The sequence below is a fragment of the Octopus sinensis genome, unplaced genomic scaffold, assembly GCF_006345805.1.
Source record: "Octopus sinensis unplaced genomic scaffold, ASM634580v1 Contig10832, whole genome shotgun sequence".
NCBI lineage: Eukaryota > Metazoa > Mollusca > Cephalopoda > Octopoda > Octopodidae > Octopus > Octopus sinensis.
The window spans coordinates 469,578-495,068 of record NW_021832226.1 but is presented as its reverse complement, the minus strand read 5'-3'; the positions used below and the strand labels follow the sequence as shown (position 1 = coordinate 495,068).

The 25,491-nt window shown below is 31.7% G+C and overlaps 1 protein-coding gene and 1 long non-coding RNA gene across 2 annotated transcripts; one reads left to right on the top strand and one right to left on the bottom strand.

Annotated features, from left to right (window-relative positions):
- Positions 1-9,154: 9,154 nt before the first annotated feature.
- LOC115228611 (PI-stichotoxin-She2b-like) lies at positions 9,155-10,204 on the bottom strand. The gene is made up of 3 exons (XM_029799167.1): positions 10,198-10,204; positions 10,010-10,164; positions 9,155-9,303 (listed from the first exon to the last, which is right to left on the bottom strand). Exons 2-3 carry the CDS (start codon positions 10,161-10,163, stop codon positions 9,155-9,157), a joined length of 303 nt encoding a protein of 100 aa, XP_029655027.1. The 5' UTR covers position 10,164; positions 10,198-10,204.
- A 12,335-nt stretch (positions 10,205-22,539) lies between these two features.
- On the top strand, positions 22,540-22,918 carry LOC115228589. Its single transcript, XR_003883226.1, has 3 exons — positions 22,540-22,628; positions 22,659-22,727; positions 22,758-22,918. It is a non-coding gene; the product is annotated as an uncharacterized LOC115228589 (long non-coding RNA).
- Positions 22,919-25,491: the final 2,573 nt, after the last annotated feature.

Below are 25,491 nucleotides of genomic sequence, written 5' to 3'. Positions count from 1 at the left end.
ACATGCATGTAGTCTGTTTTCATATAGCCATCCATATAATATTAATTTAATTAAAAAAAAGTCGTAACCTGGAATCTGATTTTGTTTTCAAAAACTGATTTTAGTTTCAAATCGGATTTTATTATCGAGTTTTTAGTTATTTCTTAAACTTAACTGTTTTTTTCATATTAAATTAAATTCACGTTATGAATTTCCCATATTCGTTTAGTGGTACAGTTGTTCATGGATTTGGTCGAGGTTCTAAAGAATTGGGAATTCCAACTGGTTTAAAGAAAATCTTATAATAAATATAGCAAATCTAAATCAAGATACTGTCAATAGTATCCCAGATGAACTATCCGGAGGGATTTATTATGGATATTGCTCAGTAGATGGTGGTAATTACAACATCATGGTTTGCAGTATCGGATGGAATCCATTTTATTCTAATACAATGAGATCAATAGTAATTTTATAATTTAACGTTCAAGGAAGTACACATTGATTCAAAATTTGAACATTCGTTCTATGGAAGTACAGTTAAAGTAGTCATTGTTGGATTCATACGAAATGAGACATCGTTTTCTTCTATTGGTAGTTTTTGATTGTTTTATGCTTAGAAAATTTAATAAAAATGATAAATTCTGACATTGAGTTTTCGAGGACTAAACTAAAAAACAATTCATTTTATCAAAAATTTGAAGATTAGATTTTTATTTATACATATGAATTAAATTAGTGTTAATTTAGTTAAATAACGATTTTGAAAATATACAATAAGAATCGATTTGTTCAGAGATCTTAAATATAAAAAAATTATTTTCTTTCGATGACGAACCTTCACAAAATTCATTATAATGTAACAGAGGGATTTAAATATTTGAGAGAATTTTAAAATGATACGAATATTGGGGTAATGCCCAGTCGTATTAAATTTTAATATTCTCAAAAAATTATATTAGTCTCCAATGGTAAAATGTAGAATCAACGTTCTTCCTTTTATAGAGAACGAATAATGATTTAAGTTATAATATGTCGCGAGTCGAGAATGAAAGCGAGCCCAGATTGACAGCTGTCATCAATACCAATCTTTGTCGGAAACAAAAAAAGTTAAAGTACAAAATACCTGGAAAGGATGGAACTTTAGTATAAGTACAAAATTCGTGGACGCTCAAGTTCAGATTGACGATATCTATGAATCCATGTCAAACACTTCGAAAACTGCGACATTCACTATATCTACGCAAAAATTAAAGTTGGAACAAGGCGTAAACACAACCGAATATATGATTCAACCCAAAAAAGGAATGGCATCTTTAAAACTCGGGGACACTTCTAAATCAATCCCGGGACAACCACCATGCAACATACTGGTGGCAGACGAAAAAACAAGTGCAATTGAACATTTAAAAGCAAAACTGGATGATCTCCATCTTAAATCGAAAACGACGACTAAAAAAACGTTTAAAAATTTATTGGAACTGGTGCGCTCGTTATGGAGGACAGTCACCAAAACTTGACGAGATGAGCGTTTTTACGCTTATCAACGCCCGGTCAATTCGGAAACGGGCTACGGAGCTAACCTACTTGGTTAGATAGGTAAACATGGACATATTGGTTGTTAATGAAACAAAGCTTAAGGGAAAGCAGCATCACAAAATCCATGGTTTTCAGTCGATTGATATCCCATGGCGACCTGACGCAGTGGCTGGCACTGAGACATCCATATATTATAAAGACAATCTGATGGTGAGGGACTTAAAAATCGTCGAACAAAATTTGTGCGAACTGATTACATTGAAACTACTAACATCCCTTGGATGGATATCTGTAGGAGCTATGTACTCCAAAGCAATGAAGAATTATCCAAATCTTATTGAAGAATTTTTCCAAAACAATGATAGAGGAATTCTAATAGGAGACCTTAACGCAAAACACACATCGTACGGATGTGCTAATACAAATTCGGACGGTCATATACTCCTCAGATTATCGGAGAACTGCGGCTTTAGTGTTTTGACCTCACGAGAACCAAACCATTTCTCTTGTTATGGAGAGGATTGTATTGGAGTTTTCCTCGTATCGGGTGATCTTGTTCATCAATGCAGCATACCAAGAATTGAGATAAACATTGGTAGTGATCTTTATGTATGCGAACATCATCTACGATATGCGAAGATCTTTTCATCGGATATGATACGTCTCGGACAATCTGGTCTGACTTCGAGATATCAATGAAAATGCATTTGATACCGTATCCAATAGAAAACATCTCTTAGAATATACAAATTGAAAAACTTGATAAAATTCTCAGAGAAGCTATACTGGACTTTCTCCGAAATTCTTCAATCAGAAAATACATCATGTCAAATACTAACAGAAAAACCCGGATAGACGAATCTTTGGGAAAACTTATAAATTGGAAAGGAAACCTTGAAAAGAAGCTAAGACGATGCAGTGACCCCATAGATCGTATTCGTCTTCGGGATAAGATTCGTACCGTGAAAATAGAGATAAATGATGTCGCAAAAAAACATTCAGACCTTGCTTGGAAGAGTCAATGCTCGAAACTGAATAAGAAAAACCCTCATTTTTGGAAGGTTTTCCACAGACTAAGTAATATGGAGAATAAAGGAGAAGAGATCCAACTAAAAACAACTGAAGGAATAGCTATCCCGCTCGATGAAGTTCCCTCACATTTGCGAAGTCAACTGACAAAAGTTCAAGAGGTGGATCCGATCGACATGGTTCCGAAAGAATTTATATGTGAGGCACAGAGAAGTCTGCGAGCTAATTTGAGTTATACGGGACCACTGTGCAGAGACATAACGTTGGAAGAAACGTATGCCGCAATTATGAGCTGCAAGAACAATGCACCCGGCCATGACTACATTCCAATTACTGTATTCAAACATGCTCCAATTATTCTCCTACGATACTTGACCGCATTAAACAATGCAAGCTGGAGACTTGGATACGTACCGGACTCTTGGAAAAAGTCAATCGTACGTATGATTCCAAAGCCTGGAAAAATAAAGGACCATGGAGAGAACTATAGGCCGATAAGCTCCGTCTCTAAAATTATGGAACGGATTTTCTTCACAAGACTTTCGAACTTCGTAGAGGAATCAGCTGCACTTGCAGCGGAGCAGTGGGGATTCCAACGAAAAAGATCATGTGGAGATTGTTTCGGAGAACTCGAGAAAGTCATCTCGCTTCGTTTTGCTAACAATACAGCGACTATTGCTATCTGCCTCGATGTCTCAAAAGCTTTTGACAGCGTATGGCACCTTGACCTCTTGGAAAGTGTCGCCAAAAGCAAACCCGGGTCTAGAACGGTCAATTGGCTGAAGAGCTATTTATCAATGAGGAGGTCATACATACGATGCGGAAACCGTTTGTCGGAATCTGTCGATCTCAAAAGAGGGGTACCTTAAGGCTCGGTCTTGAGCCCTCTGCTTTTTAATATTTACGTTGCTGATATTCCAAAACCGAAAGATCCTACCAGTCGTCTCATGATCTACGCGGACGACATACTAATAACGGATGCTTCGTGGAGAAAAGACATCTCGTGGAGGAAATTAAAAGGATACGTGACAAGAGTGGAAGAGTGGTGCATATCAAAAGTACTGACGCTTGGAAAAGAAAAGTGCACCGCCACTTGGATTGCAAAACAGGGAACTAAACGAAAACCGTCGAGAAACCTTTATGGGTTTACAGTAACGGAGAACTTGAAATACCTTGGGGTTGAAGTTGGATCCAAGGGTTCTTACTTCAGATACATCGACTCGAGGAGAAGGAAATGCGCTCAAATTCTCAGGAGCATAATTCACTTCCACCTTTGTCCGGAAACGTTTTTATATGTTTATAAAACGTGCGTCGAACCATTGCTTACCTACGGGTTCGAGGGATGGTACCCTACTGCTGAGAGGGATGGCATTATCGCTAAGCTCGAAAAGACGAGACAATATGCTATCAAATTGGCAAATGGACTCCAGCTGGACCAACACATCCCTCAAGAGATGGAAGACGCGACGGAAACGGTTGGAAGTGTTCTTGAGAGAATCTTTTCCTCTCTAATCTCGAAATAAAAAAAAAGAGAAACAACGGAGAAGAGGTATACGTTGTCTCATTAACTTTCTTTCTCTTTTTTTCGGCTTTTCCGTTTTAATAAAAAAAATTAATTCATTCATATTGAGGAAAAATCAAATTTGATAAATTTGATAACAGCTTTAATTTTGATTCATAGTCGATAATGATATATTGGCATTGAGGATATTCTTAATATGTTAGTTTTTTAGGTTTTTTTTATTTATTTTTTTAAACCGAAGTTCAATTAAGGTCAAAATAAAACAGAAGTTAACTAAATTAGATGAGTCGCCAAGCGGATGGACAGGCAATTTCCACGTAATATCGCGAACGATATCCGCTGAAAAGCCAGCTCGTATCACGACGTTTTTTAGGTGGAAGCTTTTTGGAGAGCCTCATCATTTTGGGGGAAAAGGATTTTGACAATTTATTTGTACTCAGGTGTTTTGTAATGTCCGGGAGAACTTTTTCTGATATTTGAAATCCTTACAAGTGTTGGAATAAGTGTTATGGCATTAACAGGGAAAACTACGTTCCCAGGACATTATCTCCGTGCAAGCAAAGTGCTAAATATCTTCGAGCACAAAGTGAATATCTCTGCGAGTCAATTTGGGATTTTTTGCTGTTTTTGAGTCGCTCCTAGCACTGGCCTCTTCCGTGATTTCATCTTCATATCATCAGCTTTTTCACCATCACATGTAAAACAAACTCTCGTATGCTATTCGTGTTATTACTCGCATATACATTTGGACAATTTTTACATGAACAGGAACTGCCAGTCACATTTTCTCATGAACTTTGTTCATAGAATCAGTCATAGCTATTGATTTAAATATAGGAAGAATGAATTTTCCAATCAAAATCTCCGTTATTACAAAATAGAGTATCAGTTTATAGCTCATTAAGGCAAAGACCTGACATTTCTTTTGAGTTCCCTCTCTTTCGCACAAAGCTCTACGATCAAATCCTGTCAACTCACAAACAGCAAAAAAGTTTAAATAGTTCCTTAGAATTCAACGTTCCGTCAACCAAAACTAATTCTCCATCGTCGTTAAATTCATTAAGACTCTTCACCTCGATTGGTTTCCGAGAAAATGCTAATATGGATTTTCATTCGCCGAAACAACGGCAAGCAAATGAGCAGTTAAAAAAGAAGGCTAAAATAATTTTATTTTGGATGCAAAAGTTTGTGATTGAGCTCAATTTCTCTTCTAAGTGAACGCATGCTTTTTGGATTTCTTGCTGATTTAAAAAACCGAAGTAATGTTTTCAAAAAAAGCTTTTCGTTTCTTCAGGCCGAAGTGCTGAAAAAACTCATCTGGCCACTATTGAGAAATACTTGATGCATAAATACACTTAATGCAGAAAAAAAGTGACCACTTAAAAATAATGCAATATACAGTGAACAAAAATAAAAACTGAACATGTTTTTTCTTATAAATTTATTTTTTTTAAATTCGTTCTAATTCAAACATTTGTAACCTCTCTACATGGCTAGTCATTGAACATCTGAAGAAATAGGACTACTTCTTACCAAAAACCGTAAACTTCAATGATTGACGCTATGCCAAACATGGAATATGCTCTCAAAATATTTTGGGAGCAAGTTATTTTAAGTGATGAAAGTAAATTTAATATGTACAATAGTGATGGAAGAACTTTTTTATGGAGAAATCGCAAGGAAAAATATTTAACAAAGAATGTGACAAATACAGTAAAATTCGATAGATGAACTATCATGTTATGGGGTGCTATAAGCATTATTGGAATCAGTAATTTGGTTTTGATAAAAGAGAATATGTGTGGAGCTCTGTATGTTAACATATTAGTTAGTTATTTCACGTTCGCGTTGCCAGTAAACAAAGTTTATGGTTTTGCTTGTGCCATGTTTTTAACTATTCTTGTCGTTAGCCCCTTCCATCCCTTCCGTCGTCTTGCCCTCTTTCCGATTTCGTCCAGATCGTCTGCATCCATCAATCGGCCTCCGATCATAGCATATTCCTTCGTAAGTATTCCCGGAAGACAGTCTCTTGGACGTCCTCTATATTTAGAGTATTCAGTATGGCCGAAAAATTCTTCCATGGCCATATTGCAAGGTGTTTCTTTCTTCATTCGTAAAATATGTCCAAACAGGCGCCAGCGGGTTTAAAGTACATTTAGACTTATAGGCCCACAATTAGCTAACTTGTATAATTTATCATTTGATATTTTCTTCGGCCACGAATAGCCGAGGAGTTTTCTCAGTTGACCCCTGTGGAAAGAGTCAAGTTGCTCCATGTTTTTCTTTGATGTTCCCCAAGTACCTGCGTTGTACATGAGCACAGGTTGGACAAATGCATCATATCGTAGGCGCATCTTAGTCGAAATTTGGTCTGAGAGACCTAAGGCAGCTCTGAGAGACCTAAAAGCAGAAATTGGATATATGGACAACCAAGTTGTGGAACTCATATACGCGGATGATCTTGATTTTATTACGGAGGATTGGAAATTAATAGAAATTATCATGGAGAAAGCAAGAACAATTTTCGATAAATGGTCACTCAAAGTCAATGAAGAGAAAACCGAAATAACCACCGTCGAACGTATGCCAACTCGCATAGATGAGAAGTGGCGAAACGTCCGAAAACTCGGATCTCTTCTTGGCGATTCCGAAGATATTACCAGACGAAAAGTATTATCAACAATTGCACTTAAAAAACTTCAATCTATCTGGATGAGAAATTAGCATATTAACGAATAATATTATCTCATTTCTGAACAAAATCAAACTTAAAGATTAACATTAAATGCAAATCTGAATTAAAAAGCGTACTTGAATACTTTTAATCTCATAATTGCCATGTCTTTGAGAAATAACTGGGATAAATTTAGAAACAGGAATTGTTTATTTGAATAATCTTTATTCTTTTCTGAGTCATCTTTTCAAATATTATTTTTTTAATCGTTAATTAGAGATATGCCAGCTCTTGTTGCAACATTACATCAAAAATCTTTTCCGACTACACCTATAAAATTTACATTTTGAAAGTGATTTCTGTATTTGTTTGTACAATGCGACTAAAACTCATGTAATAATGTATCAAATATTTTGAGAGCATATTTAACAAAACAAAGATTAAGTATAAAACACGTACTAATATAAAAAATACTTTTAAAACAAATTGGGGAATAAGCAAATGATTTTGTATAATGATACTTGACCTGTCTAACCAATCTGAATACCTGGACTTTAGTGGCAAAAAAATCGAAGCTATGAAAAGAACGAGCAGGCCTATGCAGGCCGAATTCCAATTTTGAAATTTAAATAACTCCTCTTCATGAAAGTAACCTCTATAAGAGAAATTATTTCTTTTGGAATTTTAAATAAAATATTGTGACATTCGCTAGGATAAGATAAAGCATTTTCCATTTTGTCCTATTTTAATAGAGGTTTACTTTTTATGTCATTTTTAAGTAATTTTTTAGAAATGAATATTTCTGGAAGGTTAGCTTGTATACCTCACTTTGTTTTGTCACAATGAGTGGTGCTTCTACACTGGTAATGCGACTAATTATATTTTTAGGCTCCGTTTAAAAGCCTTGTTATTTCGAAAAAATGAAACTATGAAAATAACAAACATAAGCCTGTGCAGGCCCACTGGCAAGCAGTCAAAGCAGGCCAAACCTCCCAAGTCCGCTTGGGTGGCGAGGCATGTGAAGCCTGCAAGCCACATTGCGAGCGGTCGATACCGCCTTCTCCGACAAAGTCCGCTAAGCTGCTAATAGCATTTGAGTCAGCTCGGATGCTGAAGTGTGCAATGCCTTCCGAGTGGGTTTTGAGATTTATTGTTTCCTCAAACCGACAAATCATATTTGCAAAAAATGATCCAGGCCGAAATTATAGAAATAACTCATTTGTTTCCTGGGGATAAAAATTAGTAAAAGCATTTTTTATATCTCTAAATGACACTTTTTTAAACTTTCTTAAAAAGCCCTAACTCTATGCAATACAGAAGAGTTGGGATGCCATCAGGTGTTTTCATTTAGTGGAACGTTTTCGCTCGCAAGCCGACCAGATGCAGTTGGCGTCGTTGAACTGCGCCTGTCAGCCTCATTCTGGGGATCAATTAAATGCTCTCCCACTGGCGTCTAATGGTCTTCTGGAGGATGAAGCTGTCTGTATCTGCGTTTGTTTGCGACTGGGATTGGACATATGCCAACCGCATTGTTGTCGGTGTGGTTCGATAATCTCAAAAAACGGGTTACACGCGTTGTCATGCAAGAAGAGTGCTGGCCGCGCCATGCAATTCTCAATGATGTCATGAAGAGGGCTTTGGATTCCACCGGATTCCCGTCTACAGTGGAACCTGTTGGACTCCTTCGGAACGACGGGAAACGTCCCGACGTTCCCTTTCAAGGGAGGTAGGTCACTCGTTTAAGACGTGACCTGTGTAGATTCTTTTTCCGAGACGATGTTGTCCTGGACAGCATGTCGAAATACACTCTCCTTTCAGGCGCTTACGAGTTTGTCCCCCTTGCTTTTGAGACCACTGGGGTGGTCGGTAAGGAGCCTAGAGGTTTTTACGAATGCTCGACGATAAAATTGCCTTGAAGACCCATGATCGGAGTGAGGTGAGCTGGCTCTTCCAGCGCGTCTCGGTCTCTATTCTACGCGGGAACTGCCTCTCAATTCGCAGTGCGTCTTCGTCGGCTGACCCCCAGGTCTGATATAGCTCTGCTAGTTTCTGATTTTCTTTTATTAAAAATGTTTATTCTACGCTATATTAAAAAATATAAATAAGCATTATGTGAATAATTATAATCACTGTCGGGCCAACTGATATCATTTCTTTATGTCTGAAACTCTTTCCAGTCTTATTCAAGACATGAATATATTTTTCAGAAAGCATAATTAAATTTGCTATTTAATTGCAAGCAGTAAATAGCTTATCTGATAATAAAATTAAGGATGTTAATAATATAAAAACAGATTATAGGTGCTGTAATTAATTTTTAAACGATTTCGATTACAAGAATGGGACAGTTAGTATAGTTTGATATGTAATATCTAAAATGAGAATCATATAAATCTGAGAAAGATATTTGATCAGATATCAATGCAATATTTTTTGCATTCGTTAATATTTATGAAATTATTATTATTGCCTCCACAACCACTATAGTAAAAAGGATGACAAATTCCATTCTTGTGATAATATCGCAATACTTTTCCTTTACAATTTCCATAATCAGCAACTGAAAAACATTCCTTTCCTTTTATAGTTAAATTAGTAAATACCATGATTATTAAGAAATGATTTTTCGCATACTTGTATACATTCACCACGACTATCAAAGCGGTTTTGGTTTCCACCCGCTCCGGAATAAATAAATTTGGTACATTGTACAGTTTTTGTATCAAAATACCAACTTTTTAAACTTTTATTTCCATTTCCATACCTTGGTGGTTGATAACACAATCCTATATTATACTTTCTAATTTTTCAAACCTAATACTGATGGTGTTAGGCATTCTTCCCGGCATTCAAAATCTGTGTCAAAGTTATTTGCATGCTTTTTGCACTCGCCATAATTGATTTTGTTGCACGACAATTCTTTTATATCAAAATACCATTTTTCCGTGAAACTATTACAATTTCCGTAATTAAGTTTCTCAACACAATCAAATTCTAATAAAAATAATCTTTAACCATTTTATTACTTTTATTTTCCGTATGAATACATTTGTTTTCACACTCATTTAAATTTGTGAAAACATTAAAATTAATTTGTGGTGAAAAATCGACGTGCTTTAATTGTTTACATTTCGAAATATGAATATCATAATAAAATAATGATGAAAATTTATTTTTTAGATTTTCTTTAACTTTGGGGTTCGCCATTTGGCATGGTTCTATTAATTATTGAGTAGTGTCTAAACCTCGATAAAGTGGATACTCACAGGTCATTCTACACGAAAAAAGAGTTTTAAAATTATTTTCATTTCCTTTGCAACCGCCATAAACAAATGTTTTGCAATCTCCAGTTTTAATATTGTAGTACCAACGTAGTTGATATCCCGAGCATGATCCTTTCTCAGGCAATATCAAGCACATACTAAAATCTTTAATAAAATTAAATTTATATTACTTTTTAAAAACGGACATCCCTCAAAATTCAATCCTTTAGCTTGATTGACACCATCGGGACAACACCCGAAAATTGAATATTCACATGATGTCATTCCAGCTGTTTCTACTTGATTCTGCCTAAAATTGCAAGTTTGAATAGTTTTAGGTTTCGGTGAAAAACATTCATTTCTGTCTAAAATATGAGTTTTATTTTTTTCAATTTCTATTGAAAGACACTTTACTAAACCAATTTTTATTTCCTGGTTATTTCTCCACTTAAAACACTATAATCGAATAATCAATATGATTTTCAAAAATTATAAGAATATATAATAATTACCTCGGACCACTTTGTTATATCAAAACGAGGACATGTATATTTAGAATTATTGAGACAACTTTCTTTCGATTTGATATATTTTCCGTAAATTTGTGCACATTTTTTGTTTGGAAAAATTGTTTTGTTAAGAGCATCAATACATTTAATAGTTCTTTTTCGGTAAAGATAGGGACATGAATAAGCACATATTGACCAATTTGAAATTTCCCATCTATACAAATATATTTAAAGCCTAAACTTGATACTGCAATTTGTTTGACATTTTTTAAATCCAACTGGTCGTTTTCTAATGTCACACAAACTTTCAAACACGATTGATTTCGAATATATATCTTGGCAAAAATATTCCAGTTTTATGATTTCTATCGAATTTTTTAAAGAATTACTTTCATGACATCCACTGTAACACTCATCAATATTTTTGAATTTCCATTTATATTTAATAGTATTATTGTTAATATCTTCAAAATCATAAGTATATGAATAATGAATATTAAGTGTTTTATTTGATAATGATCCGGCAATCTAATCTATTTTGTACTACTATTTGTAACCATTACAAAATAATTATTCTTTAAAGGTGCTTGCGAGTGAATGACTTCTATGTTTTCTGAATTGACTCCACATTTATAGTGAATATATGACTTTTTTCCATTCTGTATAACATCCAATTGAGTGGCAGTCCAGTTTGAATTAAGGACAACAATTCCATCTAATTTTCTAAGTGCTTTTATGTTTTAAAAATTGAATTATGATAACCAAGAAAACATGAAGGTATTCTATTTTTTATCTCAACATAGACTTCATACGCACCTAACGGAAGAAAGACAACGTCACGATATTCTAACTTATTTTAAAATTCCAACTAGATTTTTGGTCATTCACTAAAATGTTTTTTTCAATTCTTCTGCATTTTGAGGGATGTTTATTACATGGATGACATATTTCAGTATTATTGTCACATTCATATTGCTGTATTAATTTTTTAGTAATTTAATACGTGACAAATTCCATTAATACAAAGCCCAGGTAGTGGATTGCGACATGGAGTGTTATCTAGTACTTTATCTGATAGAAGGCTGTAGAATTGCTTGTTAGATGGAAAGCAATAAAGTCTGCATTGTTCAGATTGCAAAATCAGTGATTTCCAATTATATTTTTTGTTTGAAAATCGAACAGAATTAAATCGCGAGCACTGCATTTCTAAAAAATCTTGTTCTTCTCCGATGCATTTCTGAAACAATATAATTTAACAATTTTACTTTTTGACTACAATCTGAGTATCTCATTTGAATTCGGTCACATATAGTTTTATCACTTAGAAATATGAGGAACAAAAAATACTTGCATTTAAGTTGTTCAATAAGAAATCCGGAGCCACAACGACTAGAACAATTTGTAACTTTTAACCATTTATAATTATTTTGTTGCTAAACAAAACTTGTAAGAATTCGTAAAATACCTCAACATGAATATGATAGTCGTTATTTTTGACAGAACTAATAAAAACAAGTATGATTAGCATTTTTCAAATCTTCACAACAAATAAAATAAGTAACGATTTAATCAAAATAAATCCATGTTATCGATTGTAATTGATATTTTGCTATGACAATATCACGAGTTTTCAATTCTATTTTTGATTTAAAAATTAATAATGACTACTAGTAAAGTAAAAAAGAATTCAGTAATTAAGAATAATAGTTTTGTATGGTTTATTTAATTCGAGAAATAACGGATATGATTTCATTTCCGTATGTTGAATTTTGTTCAATATAGCTTGACACCGAGTCTTTCATTGAATCCTATATATTGGTAGAAATTAATTGTGACCTTGAATACGAGCCCATGAATACGAGCCGTTAAACGACCGTAAGTGGCGTTATCGATTAAATGTGAATGCCGTTAATCATATTAGGTTAGGGTCAGTTATCATTATTACATTAGGGTCATTATCATTAGGGTTTTAGGGTTAGGGTTAATTCATTAGGTCAGCGTCAGTTATCATTTATCGGGTTGCGTCAGGGTTATAGGTAATCAGGGATTATGGTCTGTTTTCTTTATTGTCTTTTTATGATGAATATGTTTATAAATAACGTTGAAATCATATAGTTAAGTTAAAGTTAAGATTAGAGTTATTGTTACAAACTTGTAATTTGCTAATGTTGCATTTATACATTAAAAATTTCACATTATAATTTGCTAATGTTGTAAATAATTTACTATTTTAACAACATGGTTCAAATATAAAACATCATTTTTTCAAAATTAAAGTCATCATTAATTCGGAACGTTTGCATTTATTGTAATTATTTTGAATCAGAATATTAATTCGATCTTTTAATAACATCGTATCAACCGTATCTCATTATGAACCGGTCAACATTAATTAACCAAGAAATAAGTATTTGTAAAATATTGTGATCATTATGATGTAAAAATTGATTATTAGGTTATTCTTTACATTTGTCATTTTGAGATAAAACAGTACTTTAAACATAATTTTAAATACCCTCAGTTGGGAATATTATTAACACAAAAAATTTCTCATTTGAGCATTTATTCTCAACTATTATCAGTACAGGTCCCAATTCATCATAGAAAATAAAGAATAACTACATGCATATGTGCATAACAACAATATAAAAAAGTTTTCGAGTTCTAATCAACTAGCACTAATAGAGAGCAACAAACGACAAATATTGTGTCAGTTATAAATTGATATTTTTAGTATTAATATTATTTATTTAAATATTTTGGTGTTCACAATCAAAGAATAGTCCTACAGTTGTTAGCATGGTGGAAAATCGAAAACACCTGTCTGTTTTTCTAAAGAAGGAAATAATCGAATTTATAAAAATAGACATTACAAACAGCGTGATTTATCCCTTTATTTCAATGTTTCTCTGGGCTCCATAAACAAAATTCAGAAGGAATACTTACATTTCAAAATGATCAAAAAAGAAAAAAATTTACTTGCCAAAGTCTTAACCATTCGATAGAGATCTATTTGAATGGTTCGTTAAAAAATGATCATTTGGATTTACAATCCATGAATATCTTTTGAAGTCCATGTCTCTAAAAATGGCGAAAGTTTGTAATATTCAAGGATTTCAAGCATCAAATGGATGACTTAAGAAATTCAAAAATCGATATTGAATTCCATGCTGTTTCGAAGTGGACGTTTTGTTGATTCTAAAGAGGGTTGACTCTATAAAAAAATTTCTTTACTAAATAATTTATCAAATGTTCAGGGATTTTTGGCGAAAGATTTATTTAAACAAATTCGAACGAGAAAGCTTACCAGAGACCTATAAAAAAACATTATTCTAAACCCCTATGAGACCCGAAAATAAATACTAAAATTGTATTTGAATCCTTGTAGTAAAATAATTAAACCTATAAAAAAATATTTAAAAAATCAAATATTATTTTCTATATTAATTTTTAGCTTGACTATTTATTTAGTTTGTTGTGTTGTTTTGTACAATCAATATATTAAGTAATATAATGAACAAAAATGCATCTAATTGTTTAACTTCGTTAGAAAAACGATTAAATAATCTTATCTTACTTTCTTCAGGAGAAGATGACAACTCATATGTTAAAATTCCAGAAAAAACAGTTTTTAACACTAAAACAAATTTATTCTAGTTATCTGATAATCTTATTGAAATTGACGAAACAATTAATAAAAATATAAAAATTACTTCATCTACTTATGAAGATTTAACGAGTTTTCAAATATTTAAACTATTCATAGATATTCACGACTTGTTGAACATTGTCGATAGCATTACGAATCCAGAATTTAAATCACAATTTAATAAGCTCATTTGTTTGTTTTAATAACAATTATTTTAGCCAATTTGTCGTTATTGGCCGATATTAAAAAGATATGTGAAAATCAGTGCTATATTTCCCAAGACAAGCTCCAAAGTACATAAAAGTTAAATATAATTTAAGATGTGTTTTTAAAAGAAAATGAATTGCACGAATTATTCAAAAATTATTTATTGATAAAAGTTTTTTATTGCTAAATATTCAGTCTAAATGTGAGGAACAAAATGAAAGACTTTCATTAATTGCAAATGGATTTAATGATCTGGTAAATTTTGTTTTTTTTAACTTTTTTAGGTTTTGGCAACCAACTATCATTTTAACAATTTGGTTGAAAGAATTAATAGTTATTTTAATAAATATACTAATTGTTAATTTATTTAATTTTATGGGAAATTTAATGGTCCTCTAATATGTCCTAAAATTTTCTACCAACTGTAGAATACCTTCAAATCTAGAGTGCAAATAAAATAACGAAAGGTGAGTACCCATCGATTGAAGATAAAAAGGAGTACGCAGATTTATTAATTATTGTTTCTTGAAAAATTAATTAATTGGTCTCTAGAATAATGCGAGGTCAATCATTAAATGTTGTGTTCTTATCTAACGTCGAGGTGAATCGTAACCAACAGATCAATATTATATAAAATTTTGTGTAAAACGGAGATCTTTATGGATAACAAATCCAAACTTTTCCCGGTTTTAAAATATATTTTGAGATATATATTTTTGTGAAATATATTGTAATTAACCTTCTTGTTTTCTTTGGAACTTGAAAACTGTTTGAATGACACAAGTGAAGACTCATGTACATGCGTGTCTCTGTTTTTGCGGAAGTACGTATATATATTGTCGAACTGAGAGTGAAACCGAGCCGAGGGTTAAACAATGACATGTTTCATAATTAGGGAAATCACAGGTTGCCTAAAAATCAAAAATTAACCTCCTAATAGTCAACAAAGTTGATCCTAAAAAGAAGAAAGTTGACCAAAATTAAATCTCAAAAGAATTTATATATAATTTTTAGACACTAATTTTTTTATAGAAACATGAATGATATAGAATCATATACTATTTAACGTTCCCAGTTAAAAAATTTTTGTCTTTAGCCAAAATTTTATAAAGAACTTAAGCAGTTGAAACTTTTCCAAAGCCAACAAATTTATCTTCGTTAGCAATTTTTAGAATTTTATTTGAGTTCATTCTCTTCTCGATATATGTATCTTCCTGTAGATCGAGTGTTCTCGGAAAAATTGTAAGCTTTCTAGATAAAAAGTTCTTGGACACAATATCACTAAGAGCATCAAAAAGTGAGAATATTGATTCCATATTTCCTTAAATCATTGGAAAGTTAAGAAGTGGTTTTATTTCAGCAAATAATTGCCTTCGACTATTATTTTCAGAAAAAGTTTTTTATGTGACCATTACATTATCTACTACAGGATAATTTAGTTTTATTTTTAATGCAAAAATTTTGAATCAAATTTTCTAATACATGTTACATATTAATACATGTTAGGATAAAAAGATTTTTTTAATTTTTAGACGGAAATTTAAAAAATGACACAAAAATTGACAAAATTGACATAAAAAAACTTTCAAAATGAAAGTTTTTACGTGTATTTCTAATATTTTGTATAGCTGAATAATTTTTTTTATTTACAAAAACAACTAACACCGAAAATCGTTAAGTTCCAGCGGCGAGGACGCAGTGTGCGTTGCCCCGAACAATGGCCAGGCCGATGCGCTGGCGAAGCTGAATAATTATTTTGTAAAAATGTATTGAATTTTGGTTGCTCTAGTCAAAATACTGAGCGCCGTCATGAATTGCCCTAAAATAATAATCAACGTTAAAATAATTACGCTAACCTAATGATCTATATCAGAATGTTTGTTAAAGATGATGCAGAGTACAATTTTCTGAAATTAATCTTTGAGGGCAAAACGTGAAAGGTTAGAAAAGTCCGACTAAAATAGAAAGCTAAATATGTCACTCTTATTAACGAAAAGCTACCGTATTTTCTTGATTATAACACTCAGATTTTTGCTATATTAAATTTCTGATTTTCGTCTGCTGGAAACTTTAGGTGCGCACTATATTCGATTACTGGGTTTTCCAGATGTTTTTGGCCAAAAATTTCATTCGTGTTATTTTCGATTCACGTTAAAATCGAGAAATTTTATAGCAAAAATATGCGTGTTATAATCGATAAAATACGCGTTATCGGGGATTATTACAATTTATTTCTGTTATTACTAAGAGTTTTATTTCCGTCACGAACTACAGTGTATAAGGGTTATGTACGGGATGCAGAATTATAATCAAGAGTCGTATCAGCGTAGAAATCCTTTAGAGTCTATAAAACGAGCGTTAATTTTCTAGAAATGTCTTGTATTGTGCTAATACAACATTCATTTGCAAATATCTGAATTACCTCCTTGAATAATTCACCATCAGTATACGGCTTCTTATGTAGCAATCTTTTAAAAAACTTTAAAAAAATCCTCAAAACCTATTTTTATGACCGCGCATGGGCGCTACCGGTATGTCTCTCAATTCTTGCTCTCAGCGTTCTTTGTAAGAGGGAAATTACGAAAATCTTTTTCAAAGCTAGTTTAAACTCTAACAAAGACTATTATCTTAGTTTCGCTCATTTGCTATTTTATGCTCAGCTTTGTGCCTTGACGTCCTTCATTCCCGCTCTTTTGAAATGTGGTAATAAAAATCTGAGTGCAACTCCGATTAGGGCTTGACACCTGTCACGAGTTGTCAATTCTAAAAATTTTCACACTTTATCTTGCAGACAGAGTCCATAACAATTAAAGAGATATTGAAATGTCTAGGAATTGACTAGCTTTCTATTCGACGTCGAGCTAACTAGCCTGAACGTAGGAGATGGAAATAGTCAGATTAGTATTTTCTCATAAAATTCTGGTCTTCCTCTTATTTGGGAGATAATTTCCGCTACTCATTTTCTCCATCTAGCTCGCGCTTATTCGAAGAAACTCATCTTCTCTCCTGTTATAATTCACTGAACTTATAAATTATTCTTAATGTAAAATTTTTCAAAAAACTGTTGAACAATAATTTTTTAAATGCTGAATTTCCCTTTTAAATATTATATTGAAAATTAAATAATATTTAATAGTACTAATTCATTTCTTTGGAAACAAAATATAAAGACCATGGTGATAAATATGAGTGGAAATCAAGATATAAGAAAAATTGTCAAAGAAAGTTCCAATTTAATAGTCGAAATCAATAAAAATCATGAAAAATTAAGGTAATGATGTATAAAAAAGTTACAAAAATTAGTAATGTAATAAATGATTGTCAGAACAACATAAATGAATTAGAATCACAACGAGATCAGACTTTTTTGGAATTAAAAGAAAGTTTAGAATCTGAAGACATGTATGATATTTTTTTTATTTTAGGGTTCGGAAGGAACGCCTTTCAAAAAGATATAACTGCATAATGAAAGAACTAAATAAACATTTGGAAATGGAAATAAATCTTAAAAAAGAAATAGAAGCTAATGAGTATTTCATATTTTGTGGTCAAACCAATAGTATAACATTAAAAAAAGCTCAGATGGATCAAGAACTCTTAAAGAAAAATGTTGGTTATAATCAAACTACCAAAAATAACGATTTTTCAAGAACAGTGTTTAGTAATACAATTTCATTTAAAAATGATAAAATGAAAAAACCGTTAGCATTACTCAAATTTTATTAAAAAGATCAAAAGTTGAAAAAAGTACTAACATTAAGAAAAATGGACATGAATCCCAAAATTTTATCAAACCTTACTATCAGAAAAGTTGTAAAAAGTGATTTTTAGCTTAGAATAAATTTTTAGAATATTTAACGCTAGAACAGCGGAATTAGAAATTCTCGAGAAAGAGTTCGATCAGAGAATCAATAATTTTAAAAGTCTTCAATCAAATTTAGCTCAAATGAAAGTTAAAAATAAAAGTAAAATTTAAAGGAAAATATGAAATTTACTCAGCGATATAAAAATCATATGAAAGAAAAAACCAATCAAAAAAATAAACTTTTAATTTCAAAAATGATTTCTGAAGGAAAAAATCCTGTATATGAATTATGTAAACAAAAAGAACTAGAAAAAAGAAATAAAAAAGCCAGGTTTAATCCATATAAAAGTATTAATACATAGAGAATTCAAGTTAAAACAAAACCTTGCTTGTGTTAACGTTGCAACAAAACTGACGAATGAACGTAATTACCAGAATCGAATGAAGGAGCGACAACCTTATTTATTTACTAAAATACATGATTTTTCTAAAATAGACGATGTTAAAAATAAAGTACAAATGATATAATTTGAGATAGAATCAAATCGAAATGAAAAATCGCGAGACTAAATTCCACGATGATTATTCGAAATACATTAACAAGTATGAGAAATTTTTCAATTAAATCCACGCCCTTAGACTTTCTATTCTGAACGCTCCTGAAGTTGAACAGTTTAGTAATCTAAGTAGCGATGAATGTTTTTCTGAAAATCAAAATAATTGCTTTAACATTTCCAATGGTTTTATTTTATTCATTTCAATGTTAGATACAAATCTAGGAAAAAATATTTCAGTTCCTGAATTTTCTGGTCTATGGGGAAAATTGTCGGAATTTGAAGAAATTGCTGAGTCGCGTAAATTTGAAACATTTAAAGCAATTTTATTGTTAATTATTTTAAGAACAACGACAGTAAAAAAACAAATAAAGAACTAAACAGTGTGAATGAAGTCGAGTTTACAAGCAAACCAAACGAAATATTATTTTTAGTATTTTCCTTTTAGTAAAACTTTAAAAGGATTTTGACGTCGGTGAAAAATATATAAAAACAGTTTCCTTAATAAACACGTCAACAAATATATCTTCATGCCGATTTTTAAAAGTGACTGGCGATACAAGATTAAATGATTTTATTCATATTGAGTCATAAATCTATTTTTAACCTCCAACTTAGTTTTAAAATACCAGGAAAAATATCACCAGGAATGGAATGGGAGTTCAGTGTGTCTTTCAAACCTAAAGTATTCGTTTAAAAATGGACTATTCATTATAGATAAATGAAGATTTGTCTGGAAAAATATCCTTCAGTAGCACTAATGGAATTTTTGAAATCCCGTTAATATGTAAGACCAAGACGTTTTTGGTGAATGTTTGAAAATTATTACTATTAGCCATCAGTGACTGATCGAACATTAGAATTTGGTAGTTTAATAATAGGGGAAACTCGAATTAAATCCATAAAACTAAAAAATATGGGAGCATTAGCAAGCGACTTTCAAATTGAAAGAAAAGAAAGGAATATAGAATCTATAAATGCCGAATCACTGTTTATACAAAATCAGACATTAAATAATTCAAAAGATTTAAACGTTAACCACGATGGAACGAATTCAGATGGTTCTGCTGTAGAAAGTTGTAATATGACAGAGCTCAATTTAGAAAGTATTTTTATAAATTTTATTTAAGATACTTTCGAAATTTTTGAAAATGAAACTGGAAACTTGAAGCCATTTTCGTATATTGAAATTTTAATCACCTGGTCTCCAAATATTGCGAAAGAATACGAAGAAGAATTCACTATTTCTTTTACGGACTATCCAGATGACCAATACGCTGTAAAATAATTTTTTTAATAAATGATAGATAGATTTCGTGGTTAAAGGAAACGCTTCCGATTTGCCAGTTTATATTAAAAATACAACTCTTCAATTTGACATATGCACAGTCAATAAGTTATATCAAGATTCGGTAATTTTAAATAACCGGTATCCATTTTAAATAATGAACAGGGCGAATACGTCGTTGCAAATAAATTTCAAAGTACCGGACGACTTTGCAGATTTCTTAAGCGTAAAACCAGCTATGGGATACATTCAAGCAAAATCATCTTTTATAGCTCAAGTAAAATTATTGCCAAAGTTTCATTTTTATTAAACATTCGAGACTATCTATATTGAACCTCTCATCTAAATATTTTCACAACGAATTATCAATAATGCAAGTTCCAGTAATTGTGAATGTCAAGAATCAAGTTTTATTAAATCAAATTTATAGTAGAAACATAAAATTGAATTTTATGTTAATGCAATAATAACCGATGATAAGCTGACTTTGGATGATAATGAAATTGACTTTGGATATTGTACGAATGTAGAAAGTGTTCTGCGATCATCACATTTACGGAACGAGTCACTTATACCACTTGAATATGGCTTCATACAAAAACCTGAGGTCCTTCGACTAATCGATTTTGATTTAGTATGTCGAAGTTCAACCTAATGATGGCTATGGAACAGTTCTTCCTGGACAGTCAATTGAAATACATTTTATTTTTTCAGCTCCTCGTGCTGGTTTATATAACGAAAAAATAATATATAAAAATGAGAATGGAAGGTGCAACTATTTTATTACTTTATAAAGGTCTTTTGAACTTTTTATAAAAGCTGTTGGAGTTCAGTCACCGTTGAAGTTGTCACACAATCTCATACAATTTAAGCCAACAGCTCTTTTTGATATTTCAATATTGACATTGAGTATTGTAAATGACCATGTCGATACCAACGAGTTCTTGCACAGTCTTCCAAAAATAGGAAATGGTATTTCAGTTTATATTTTTAGTTTAGACAAACCAGCAAATGTCGGAGATAGAAAATTTCAGTTTATGATCCCAGAAGATACAAATCTTCCATTTAATATCAATCCGTTAGTTGGTTTAGTGAAAGTAGGCGAAGTATATTCAAATAAATATTTCAATAGAGATGTCCAATAAACATAGAATTAAAACCGATTCCAGAGAAAAATGAAATTTCTGAAATATATCAAAGTGAAACAAATAACCGACTAATTTCTAAAAAGGTATTATCAAATTAAAAAAATTAGTCGAATAATACCGAAGAATACGTGGAATCCAATCATCATAAACCAATTTCAAATAAATTATTAAAGTTTTAATTCTTAAATTGGTTAAAAGTCAGAGACGAAACATATAATATTTTAAGCAAATTTGAAAAAAGTGTAAAAACTTGGCACGTCCCTTGTTTCATTTCGGACGAAATAAACCAAAATGAAACCAACTTGACATACAAGTTAATTGTTCTAAAATATTTATTAGTGATAAATATACACTATATTTGGAAATATCATGCCCCGTAATTCGACCAGAGTTACTTTTAATTTCTACAGAAGGAAATCGACATATTGATTTTGGAAGAAAATGCATTAACACGGCTACTTACAAAAAACTTGTATTTCTAAACACATCGTCGAAAACATTGCAGGTCTGTTTTGAAACACGATTTTTTAAGCTGACAACAACTGCATTTGACGAACAAGAAGTTTTTTCAATTAGAGATGTCTTGAGACCTATACCTCCCGGAAATGAATGTGCCATTAAATTAAGATTTAGACCAAGAGAAGAAACTGGAGTAAATAATATTATTAAAACTAATTTAAGTATTATGATATCATCAAATTTGACTACAAAATATCTCGCTGTATTATATCAGTCACTGGAGAAGGTGTTACTCCATCTATTGAATGTTCTGTGAATACTGGATTTTTATCAATGGGAGCGATACTTGTTAATAATTGGGTCGAAAAAATAATAACAGTAAAATCTAGAATAAAATATTTTTAGCTAAAAAATAATTCGGTTGGAATCAACGTTTCTTACAAAATATTACAACTAAGTAGGTCTACCGAAATTGAATTTCGCGATTATGATAAAGTAAAACATTTTGTCGGTTTTTATATTTTTAATTATTTAAGGAAGTCAAAATAATAATGGAACAACTGTTTTCGACTTAACTCCTCGTGGAGATCAAATTTTAGAGAGTAAACTAAATTTATCCACTAAGTAGATTCTGAAACTCAATTGAAGTTGACATTTTTTGCAGACCGAAGCAGCAACAGCTTTTCCGACTATTTTAGAATATTATTTGAGCATGTAAAACAATTTTTTTCCTTATCGTGAAGATGAATTATATCGACTTTAGAGTTGTAGGGAAAGCTAAAGAAAATTTGCTGTACGTAACAACCGATGAGGAAATCTCTGAAGATAATGAAATACATAGAATTTTGGAAACAAAACGTATTATAGTTAATAATGTTTATACATAGAAGAAAGCTCAATCGTTTTATACTTTTATTCGTATCATAATGGTCAAAACTTTGACCTTTCCGAACGTAGCTTATTTGTTCACTGCATTCGGTCAATGGCAGTAAGTCAACAAAAAGTTATATGAAAATAAATATTTTATCAATAGAATGCAGAATTTGTAATTGAGGAATTTCAACCATCGATATCAATGGGATTTCAAATAGATACAGTCAAGGTAAAAAATAATTATGTGAAGCAAATGTAGGGTTTAGTTGAAGCTAATTCGTTTAAAGTGATTAGAATAACATGGAATCCACATAATAATGTTCTGGAAAATAACGAGAGTGAACAAACAAATGTTTCCGCACGTGTTATATTAGTACTTAAAACAAATGTCGTTGAACGAATAAATGTGAATCTGATAGGATTGGCCAAATATTGTAAAAGACAATAATTCATTAACTAATACAATTTCATTTAACAACTTCATTAGATTTAGATAATTTTTATGAGTATTCAAATCAAATCAGTAATTCAATAATATATAGGGTTTTCCTAGCTTATTATCCTTAATTCATAAATATTATCATTAAGGTTCCAAGTATTGAATTTTAATAGCGTTTTCGGAAATTAACTATAAGCTTTTTCGTTGAAATTTAACTGAGAGCCCAAAACGAAATTTTATTGCATTTTCATTTTATTTCTTCAATTTATTTACCACTATTTATTATTATGGATATTGATTCTTAAAATTCTTGTATCAAAGAAAATTGCGCTTTCCAGCCTCATTTTGAGGATTGGTTATATGCTCTCCTACTGGAGTCTAATGATCTGCTCCTGGAGGACAAAGCCGTCCGTATCGGCGTGTGTTACGTATTCCTTTCTGGCGAGTAAGAGTTCGTCCTTTTTGCTTTTGAGACCACTGGCGTGGTCGGTAAGGAGGCCGAGAGGTTGTTGCGTATGCATTGAAGACCTTGAAGACCCATGACCGGAGGGAGGCGAACTGGCTCTCGATTCTACGCGGGAACTGCCTCTCGATCCGCAGTGCGTCTTCGTCGGATTGACCCCCCATTTCCGATATAGCTCTACTAGTGCCTGATTTTATTTCATTAAAAAATGTTTATTTAAAAAAATATCAAAAAATAGAAACTTTCCCCTTTAAAAAACGTAATCATCCCATCATATCTTTTGTTTTCATCGGCAAGGATTTCTACAGGTTTAAATTGAAAGTTGAATCCAGCATTTCCGAGAGACCGACAGATGTTCTTGTTTAGTTCAGAATGTCGTGAGGATCATCCAAATCCGTTATCACATAAGAAAGTGTGGTAGCCAAACTAATCAGTCTTTACGCCACTGGGACATTAGCGTGAGAGCATAGGAGCTGGCTACACTTAACTATCATTTCTAGTACTAAGTTTAAAATTAATCGATTATTTAATTCCTATGGAAGGAAACAAATTCAAAATAGAAAAATGTCAAGTTACAAATCAGCTCTGCAATATGGACAGGTAAGATTGTTCTAAATAGTATAAAAATAATCAAACTGAAATCCATTTCCTAGCACAAGATAAATGGAAAAAATGAGAACAAGTGAATTGGACAATTTTCGAATTTCTTTTGTACATTTCAAGGCAAATTGAACAAACATCGTAATCTTTTTCTGTCTTCAAAGTCCTGAGAGATTTAAGAATTGATTTGTATTTTTTAGTCTTACTAAGTAAGGAATTAATTCTTTGTTTTGTAATTCTTTTTGATTCCTAAAATGAATAAACGCGGATGCTACATCTTGGTCAACCATTGATGTCACCATGTCAGAAAAAAATGCATATGGAGAATATAATTCTTCTTCAAATTGGTATAATGTAGAAAAATCAAGTTCGATTTCGAAAGTAGCGTCAATCATGTTGGTACCAAGTTCAAAGTCTTCAGACAACATGCGATTCATATACGGGAAAAGGTCATAAATTTCATTTCCTTCATCATGTTCCATTTCTACGTTAGATATGATCAAATAATATTGTCGCAATAGCAATATAAAAATAAACCAACAAGAGGCAGAAACTAACGATTTTATACAAAAAGGTATTTTTTTAATTAAATAAAATAAAAAATAATAATAATTTATAAAATATAAATAAAATTCATGAACATAGTAAAAATTGATTTCGTAGAAATGATTAGTGCTAAATCTTTATCCAGACAGATGTGCGAAAGAATAGGTAAGAAATAAAAAATGTAGTTATTGAAATATTAAGCAGTATTTGTGTTTTTTAATTTTTTTCTCACAAATCTTTAAATCTCGGTGTTCCGTTGTCAACGGGTTCAACCGATAACAATTATTTACGAAAAATCAATGAAAATTAGAATTAAAGTTTATTGTTCTGAGAATTTAGAGGTCAGGGATACAGTATCTCTAGGATGAAGAATTTGTTCATGCAGGTGGCCTTAAACTTTAATAATATTTGATGGAATCGATCGACCCCAGTGCATCCTTTGTGATGCAATCTTTTCTAACTCTAATTTGAAACCATCGAAGCTGAACAAGCATTTTTGGTTATGCATGGGGGAATAAAACGTTCAGGAAATGATTTCGAATGTTTGAAGGCTAAAAGGGTCAGATACGATATTAAAGGAACGCTTCCGAAGCATAGATTTACCTTCATTGACAAACCGCTACTTTTAGCATCATTCCAAGTACCATATGAAGTAGCAAAATCGAAGAAGCCGCAAACTATTGCCGAGACTCTTATTAAACCGTATGTATTGGAAATTGTGAAAACAATTCTATCCGGGATAGAATTATTTGTATCAGTGATGATATTCTTAATCAAGTTGTTTCGGACATAAAGAATTCTTCCATTAAAATTTCAATCCAGTTGGATGAGTCCACTGATGTTGATAATTGCAGTCAACTAATTGCTTTTGTTCGTTATGCAAATCTCAAGGAACCTAAATAATTTTTTAAATGATTTTTTAATAAATTTCTCTGTTAGATTTAA

Excerpts from the sequence above, each read along its gene's own strand:
- LOC115228611 (XM_029799167.1), bottom strand. The coding sequence starts at position 10,163 with ATGTGCTTGATATTGCCTGAGAAAGGATCATGCTCGGGATATCAACTA. Across the intron at positions 9,304-10,009 it reads TTTTTCGTGTAGAATGACCT|TTGCTGATTATGGAAATTGT; the intron begins GTGAGTATCCAC and ends AATGTTTTTCAG.